Here is an 8,676-nt window from a genome sequence, read left to right on the forward strand (position 1 = left end):
GCAGAAAGTTAGGACGTCCTTGCAGCGAGTGGGTCAGGAAGGTGTAGGTGGAACGTTGGCCTCTGTGACAAGAGGGGATTTGGGGGAGTAAGGAATGAAATTCTGCAGCCTTGCAAGGTCATCGGTGAGACCAGATCCCCCCCCGGAGTGCCGCGCACAGCTACGGTCTGCTGACTCTCAGGAGGGGATGTGTTCGCGTTGGAGGCCGTTTGGAATATGAAGGGAGTTTGTCCAGTGAAGCAAGGTTGGGGCCCGTAGAAGAGAACGAGAGGAGATCTCATTGAGAGATGCGGGACTGTGAAGGGGGTTTGACAGGGTGGGGAGTGGGGCTGAGAGATTGTTCCCCGCTGCTCGGGGGGGGGTGGGGGTGGGGGGCATCTATAAACACGGGGAGGAGGAGGAGAGGGGGGGGTGGGGGACACACGGTCTGAGGGTAAGGGGGTCAGCCATTTTGGACCGAGGTGAGGAGAAATCTCTTCACTCGGAGGTGGAATTCTCTACCCCGGAGGGTTGGGGAAGCCCCATTGTTGAGTCGGTCGGAGGCCGGGACGGACCGAGTTTGGGGAATCGAGGGATACGGGGAAGTGGGGGGGGGGGCGGTGAGGTGGAGTTGAGGGCCAAGGGTCAGCCACAGTGGTGTTGAATGGAGGAGCGGGTTGGATGTGCTGAGTGAGTCTGCCACAGCTCCTGAACTCCGGTGTTCTCACGGCCCGCTGTCTGTCTGTCTCTCTCTCCCTCTCTCTCCGTGTGCCGCAGCCTCCCTTCGTGGTGACGCTGGACGAGGTGGAGCTGGTCCATTTTGAGCGGGTGCAGTTCCACCTGAAGAACTTCGACATGGTGATCGTCTACAAGGATTACGGCAAGAAGGTGACGATGATCAACGCCATCCCAGTGGCCTCGCTCGACCCCATCAAGGAGTGGCTCAAGTACGCAACCCACCCCACCCCACCCAAGCCCACCCCACCCCTCCCAACCACACACACACACACACACAGCTTTCCTCTGTATCTAACCCCTTGCTGTACCTGTCCTGGGAGTGTTTGATGGGGTCAGTGTAGAGGGAGATTTCCTCTGTATCTAACCCCTTGCTGTACCTGTCCTGGGAGTGTTTGATGGGGTCAGTGTAGAGGGAGATTTACTCTGTATCTAACCTCGTGCTGTACCTGTCCTGGGAGTGTTTGACGGGGTCAGTGTAGAGGGAGATTTACTCTGTATCTAACCCCGTGCTGTACCTGTACTGGGTGTGTTTGATGGGGACAGTGTAGAGGGAGATTTACTCTGTATCTAACCCCGTGTTGTACCTGTCCTGGGAATGTTTAATGGGGACAGTGTAGAGGGAGCTTTACTCTGTATCTATCCCCGTGCTGTACCTGTCCTGGGAGTGTTTGATGGGGACAGTGTAGAGGGAGATTTACTCTGTATCTAACCCCGTGCTGTACCTGTCCTGGGAGTGTTTGATGGGGACGGTGTAGAGGGAGCTTTCCTCTGTATCTAACCCCGTGCTGTACCTGTCCTGGGAGTGTTTGATGGGGACAGTGCAGAGGGAGCTTTACTCTGTATCTAACCCCGTGCTTGGTGTTATGCTGGTGAATTTGAGGGGTTCTGTGTCTGAGTGTGAGTGAGATAGCGTGACTTTGGTGTTACAGTGTCTGCCCTCCTTCTCCTCTGTGCTGCAGTTCCTGTGATTTGAAGTATACAGAGGGCGTACAGTCACTGAACTGGACCAAGATCATGAAGACCATTGTGGATGACCCTGAGGGTTTCTTTGAGCAGGGAGGCTGGTCGTTCTTGGAGCCCGAGGGTGATGTACGTGGAGAGGGGTGGGGGATGGGGGGGTGTAGTGTGAAGGGGTTGGAGGGATGTGAAGGCTCAGATTCATTGCCCTGTATCTTGCCCCTTCATTGTGGCGCGTGTCTCCCACCCCTGACCGTCGGTGGGTCTGAATGCTCTCGAGGCCACTTCCCACATCTGCTGTAATCCCAAACTCTGCTGTCCCTGTTCTTCCCTCCCCACCCTCACCCACCCACCAGCACTGACTGTGAGTCCCGAACTCTGCTGTCCCTGTTTCCCCCCCCTCCCCACCCTCACCCACCCACCCGCACTGACTGTGGGTCCCGAACTCTGCTGTCCCTGTTCCCCCCTCCCCATCTCACTCACCCACCCGCACTGACTGTGGGTCCCGAACTCTGCTGTCCCTGTTCCCCCCTCCCCATCTCACTCACCAGCACTACCTGCAGGAACGATAGCACCTCGATTTTAAAATCCTCACCCTTATTTCCCTCCTTGTCCCTCACCGACACCCTCTGTCACCTCCTACAGCCCCAAATAATCCTCCCTATCCCTGTAACCTCCTACAGCCCCTCCACCTCTCCCTATCTCTGTAACCTGCTCCAGAACCTACACCCCTCCCTATCTCTGTAACCTCCTCCAGCCCCTACACCCCTCCCTATCTCAGTAACCTCCTCCAGCCCCCTACAACCCTCCCTATCTCTGTAACCTCCTCCAGCCCCAACACCACTCCCTATCTCTGTAACCTCCTCCAGCCCCCTACACCCCTCCCTATCTCTGTAACCTCCTCCAGCCCCTACACCCCTCCCTATCTCTGTAACCTCCTCCAGCCCCTACACCCCTCCCTATCTCTGTAACCGCCTCCAGCCCTGACAACACTCCCTATCTCTGTAACCTCCTCCAGCCCTGACAACCCTCACTATCTCTGTAACCTCCTCCAGTCTCTACACCCCTCCCTATCTCTGTAACCTCCTCCAGCCCCTACACCCCTATCTCTGTAACCTCCTCCTGCCCCTACATCCCTCCCTATCTGTGTAACCTCCTCCAGCCCCTGCACCCCTCCCTATCTCTGTAACCTCCTCCAGCCCCTGCACCCCTCCCTATCTCTGTAACCTACTCCAGCCCCTACACCCCTCCCTATCTCTGTAACCTCCTCGAGCCCCCTACACCCCTCCCTAACTCTGTAACCTCCTCCAGCCCCTACACCCCTCCCTATCTCTGTAACCTCCTCCAGCCCATACACCCCTCCCTATCTCTGTAACCTCCTCCAGCCCCTACAACCATCCCATCTCTGTAACCTCCTCCAGCCCCCTATACCCCTCCCTATGTCTGTAACCTCCTCCAACCCCTACATCGCTCCCTATATCTGTAACCTCCTCCAGCCCCTACACCCCTCCCTATCTCTGTAACCTCCTCCAGCCGCTACACCCCTCCCTATCTCTGTAACCTCCTCCAACCCCCTACAACCCTCCCTATTGCTGTAACCTCCTTCAGCCCCTACACCCCTCCCTATCTCTGTAACCTCCTTCATCTCCCTACAACCCTCCCTATCTCTGTAACCTCCTCCAGTCCCTACACCCCTCCCTATCTCTGTAACCTCCTCCAGCCCTGACAACCCTCCCTATCTCTGTAACCTCCTCCAGCCCCTACACCCCTCCCTATCTCTGTAACCTCCTCCAGCCCCTACACCCCTCCCTATCTCTGTAACCGCCTCCAGCCCTGACAACCCTCCCTATCTCTGTAACCTCCTCCAGCCCTGACACCCCTCCCTATCTCTGTAACCTCCTCCAGCCCCTACACCCCTATCTCTGTAACCTCCTCCTGCCCCCTACATCCCTCCCTATCTCTGTAACCTCCAGCCCCTACAACCCTCCCTATCTCTGTAACCTCCAGCCCCTACAACCCTCCCTATCTCTGTAACCTCCTCCAGCCCCTACACCCCTCCCTATCTCTGTAACCTCCTCCAACCCCTACAACCCTCCCTATCTCTGTAACCTCCTTCAGCTCCCTACAACCCTCCCTATCTCTGTAACCTCCTCCAACCCCTACACCCCTCCCTATCTCTGTAACCTCCTCCAGCTCCCTACACCCCTCCCTATCTCTGTAACCTCCTCCAGCTCCCTACACCCCTCCCTATCTCTGTAACCTCCTCCAGCCCCTACAACCCTCCCTATCTCTGTAACCTCCTCCAGCCCCTACAACCCTCCCTATCTCTGTAACCTCCTCCCGCCCCCTACACCCCTCCCTATCTCTGTAACCTCCTCCAGCCCCCCACGACCCTCCGATATCTGCTCCGATTCCGGCCTCTCGATCCTCCCCACGCTCCCATCGCTCCTCCGTTGGTGGCCGGGCCTTCAGCTGTCTCGGAGTTGGGGGGGCCCTGAGCTCTGGAATTCCCTCCTCCAAACCCCCCCCCCCCAAACACCTCCGCCTCTATTCCTTTCAGTCGCTCTCCTTCGTAGCCAAGTCTCCGAGCGAGCATCTGGTCGCCTGTTCCCTTACGTCTCCTTAGGACGTTGCGTGGGTGGAGCTGGGCGAATGCCCCCCCTCCTTTCCGGTGCCAGTCCTGATCGCCCGCCCCGCCCACGAGGGCATCACCGTCCGGGAGGCATGGCGGGCGCCCGGGATCTTGCTGTGCTGCGCCGTGGGGCTCGGTACCGGCCTGAGAGCTGTTCCCTCGGCTCCCGGCACCGCGCTCGCAGCCCAGCGGCTGCAAAGTGCCCGGCCAGCCTCTCGCGTTCGCTCACCCCACCTGCCTTGTGCTCCCCCCTTCACCAGGGCAGCGAGGTGGAGGAGCAGGACTCGGAGTCCGAGCTGGAGGACGAGACCTTCAACCCTTCGGAGGAGGACGATGACGTGGAAGACGAGGACAGCGACGAGGATTACTCATCGGAGACGGAGGAATCCGGTGAGTGTCGGGGGGAGGGGGGGGGGAGGGTCAGTGCTGAGGGAGAGCCGCACTGTCGGAGGGTCAGTGCTGAGGGAGAGCCGCACTGTCGGAGGGTCAGCGCTGAGGGAGAGCCGCACTGTCGGAGGGTCAGTGCTGAGGGAGAGCTGCACTGTCGGAGGGTCAGCGCTGAGGGAGAGCCGCACTGTCGGAGGGTCAGTGCTGAGGGAGAGCCGCACTGTCGGAGGGTCAGTGCTGAGGGAGAGCCGCACTGTTGGAGGGTCAGTGCTGAGGGAGAGCCGCACCGTCAGAGGGTCAGTGCTGAGGGAGAGCCGCACTGTCGGAGGGTCAGTACTGAGGGAGAGCCGCACTGTCAGAGGGTCAGTCTGAGGGAGTGCCGCACTGTCGGAGGGTCAGTGCTGAGGGAGAGCCGCACTGTCGGAGGGTCAGTACTGAGGTAGTGCCGCACTGTCGGAGGGTCAGCGCTGAGTGAGAGCCGCACTGTCGGAGGGTCAGTACTGAGGGAGAGCCGCACTGTGGGAGGGTCAGTGCTGAGGGAGAGCCGCACTGTGGGAGGGTCAGCGCTGAGGGAGAGCCGCACTTTCGGAGGGTCAGTACTGAGGTAGTGCCGCACTGTCGGAGGGTCAGCGCTGAGTGAGAGCCGCACTGTCGGAGGGTCAGTACTGAGTGAGAGCCGCACTGTCGGAGGGTCAGTGCTGAGGGAGAGCCGCACTGTCGGAGGGTCAGCGCTGAGGGAGAGCCGCACTGTCGGAGGGTCAGTACTGAGGGAGAGCCGCACTGTCAGAGGGTCAATGCTGAGGGAGTGCCGCGCTGTCGGAGGATCAGTGCTGAGGGAGAGCCGCACTGTCGGAGGGTCTGTGCTGAGGGAGAGCCGCACTGTCGGAGGATCAGTGCTGAGGGAGAGCCGCACTGTCGGAGGGTCTGTGCTGAGGGAGAGCCGCACTGTCGGAGGGTCAGTGCTGAGGGAGAGCCGCACTGTCGGAGGGTCAGTGCTGAGGGAGAGCCGCACTGTCGGAGGGTCAGTGCTGAGGGAGAGCCGCACTGTCGGAGGGTCAGTGCTGAGGGAGTGCCGCACTGTCGGAGGGTCAGTACTGAGGGAGAGCTGCACTGTCGGAGGGTCCGTGCTGAGGGAGTGTGGCGCAGTCAGTGTTAGTTGCTGAGAGTCTGACCTCACTTTTGTTCTACACGTACAGCAAGCGAGGAAACCTTGGGCAGTGAGGAGGAGAGCGGGAAAGATTGGGACGAGCTGGAAGAGGAGGCTCGAAGAGGTGAGTTTGGAATCGTCTGTTCCTCGAGACAACTCCTGGCATTTCAAAACTGTGCCAGGAATCACCGGTTAGACCGGACTGTTAGACCACACCCGGAGCACCGTGCACAGTTCCGGTCTCCGTATGCCCCTCGGTTAGACCACACTCGGAGCACCGTGCACAGTTCCGGTCTCCGTATCCCTCGGTTAGACCACACCCGGAGCACCGTGCACAGTTCCAGTCTCCGTATCCCCCTCGGTTAGACCACCCTCGGAGCACCGTGCGCAGTTCCGGTCTCCGTATTCCCGTCGGTTAGACCACACTCGGAGCACCATGCACAGTTCCAGTCTCCGTATTCCTTGGTTAGACCACATTCGGAGCACCGTGCACAGGTCTGTCTCCGTATCCCCCCTCGGTTAGACCACACTCGGAGCACCGTGCACAGTTCCGGTCTCCGTATCCCCCTGGGTTAGACCACACTCGGAGCACCGTGCACAGTTCCGGTCTCCGTATCCCCCCTTGGTTAGACCACACTCGGAGCACCGTGCACAGTTCCGGTCTCCATATCCCCCTCAGACCACACTCGGAGCACCGTGCACAGTTCCGGTCTCCATATCCCCCTCAGTTAGACCACACTCGGAGCACCGTGCACAGTTCCGGTCTCTGTATCCCCCTCGGTTAGACCACACTCGGAGCACCGTGCACAGTTCCGGTCTCCGTATCCCCCTGGGTTAGACCACACTCGGAGCACCGTGCACAGTTCCAGTCTCCGTATCCCTTGGTTAGACCACACTCGGAGCACCGTGCACTGTTCCGGTCTCCATATCCCCCTCGGTTAGACCACACTCGGAGCACCGTGTGCAGTTCTGCTCTCCTTATCCCTTGGTTAGACCACACTCGGAGCACCGTGCACTGTTCCGGTCTCCATATCCCCCTCGGTTAGACCACACTCTGAGCACCGTGCACAGTTCCGGTCTCCATATCCCCCTCGGTTAGACCACCCTCGGAGCACCGTGCGCAGTTCCGGTCTCCGTATCCCCCTCTGTTAGACCACACTTGGAGCACTGTGCACAGTTCTGGTCTCCGAATCCCTCAGTTAGACCACACTCGGAGCACCGTGCACAGTTCCGGTCTCCGTAACCCCCTCGGTTAGACCACACTCGGAGCACCGTGCACAGTTCCGGTCTCCGTATCCCCTTGGTTAGACCACACTCGGAGCACCGTGCGCAGTTCTGGTCTCCGTATCCCCCTCGATTAGACCACACTCGGAGCCCCGTGCGCAGTTCCGGTCTCCGTATCCCCCTCGGTTAGACCACACTCGGAGCACCGTGTGCAGTTCTGCTCTCCTTATCCCTTGGTTAGACCACACTTTGAGCACCGTGCACAGTTCCGGTCTCCATATCCCCCTCGGTTAGACCACCCTCGGAGCACCGTGCGCAGTTCCGGTCTCCGTATCCCCCTCTGTTAGACCACACTTGGATCACTGTGCACAGTTCCGGTCTCCGAATCCCTCGGTTAGACCACACTCGGAGCACCGTGCACAGTTCCGGTCTCCGTATCCCCCTTGGTTAGACCACACTCGGAGCACCGTGCACAGTTCCGGTCTCCGTAACCCCCTCGGTTAGACCACACTCGGAGCACCGTGCACAGTTCCGGTCTCCGTATCCCCCTTGGTTAGACCACACTCAGAGCACCGTTCACAGTTCCGGTCTCCGTATCCCCCTCGGTTAGACCACACTCGGAGCACCGTGCACAGTTCCAGTCTCCGTATCCCTCGGTTAGACCACACTCGGAGCACCGTGCACAGTTCCGGTCTCCGTATCCCTCAGTTAGACCACACTCGGAGCACCGTGCACAGTTCCGGTCTCCGTATCCCTCGGTTAGACCACACTCGGAGCACCGTGCACAGTTCCGGTCTCCGTATCCCCCTCGGTTAGACCACACTCGGAGCACCGTGCACAGTTCCGGTCTCCGTATCCTACAGCTGTCGGGCAAGATGGTGAAGAGGCTGGCGCTCTTCCCTCTCAGCGAGGGGATACTCGCAGGTCTCCTGATCGTTGCCCGATAGGATGTGGCTTGGGTTGCTGCGGGTGGGTGGAGAACCGGCAAAAGCCGTTGCTTTAAATCCAAGGCGGGTGCCCGTAACTCCAGTCAGGAAGCAGGGCGGGATTCCTGGACACTGGATGGCTGTTTAGAATGGGAGGTGAGGGGAGGGTAGGGGTGGGGTGGGGTGCTTGCTACCACAGGAGGTGCCTAAGGCGAGCAGTTGCGATGTTCAGAGAAACTAGATGTGTGTGTGAGAGAGTGTGGACCACCGGTCAGGAGGGAAGCGTTCACCCGGGCGTCTGCAGCGATTGTCAGACTCGCTTGAGGTGACACGAAAAAGGTGAAACCAGGAGCAGGAGGTAGGCCATTCAGCCCTACCAGCCCTGCTACCCCCCCCCCCCCCCCCCCCCCCCAATTCATCATGATCATGGCTGATCATCCAACTCAATATCCTGCTCCCCTCTTTCTCCCCATATCCTTTGATCCCTTTCACCCCCCCAAGAGCTCTATCTAACTCCTTGACAACACACAATGTTTGGGCCTCAACTCCTCTCTGTGGTGTTGAATCCCACAGGCTCACCGCTCTCTGGGTGAAGACATTTCTCCTCATCTCAGTCCTAAATGTTCTACCCCGTATCCTTAGACTGTGACCCCCCTGGTTCTGGACTCCCCCCCACCACCACCATC

The 8,676-nt window shown here is 59.4% G+C and overlaps 1 protein-coding gene across 1 annotated transcript in view; it reads left to right on the top strand.

Annotated features, from left to right (window-relative positions):
* Positions 1–6,031, top strand: part of supt16h (SPT16 homolog, facilitates chromatin remodeling subunit) — a gene marked incomplete at its 3' end in the record, with an annotated part of 91,597 nt that extends 85,566 nt beyond the window's left edge. The window contains exons 23-26 of the mRNA XM_041180971.1: positions 757–926; positions 1,677–1,806; positions 4,567–4,696; positions 5,890–6,031. Of these exons, the coding sequence (XP_041036905.1) occupies positions 757–926; positions 1,677–1,806; positions 4,567–4,696; positions 5,890–6,031 (572 nt within the window). The remainder of the gene's footprint in view (positions 1–756; positions 927–1,676; positions 1,807–4,566; positions 4,697–5,889) is intronic.
* Positions 6,032–8,676: the final 2,645 nt, after the last annotated feature.

Source organism: Carcharodon carcharias, assembly GCF_017639515.1.
Source record: "Carcharodon carcharias isolate sCarCar2 chromosome 27 unlocalized genomic scaffold, sCarCar2.pri SUPER_27_unloc_17, whole genome shotgun sequence".
Taxonomy (NCBI): Eukaryota; Metazoa; Chordata; class Chondrichthyes; order Lamniformes; family Lamnidae; genus Carcharodon; species Carcharodon carcharias.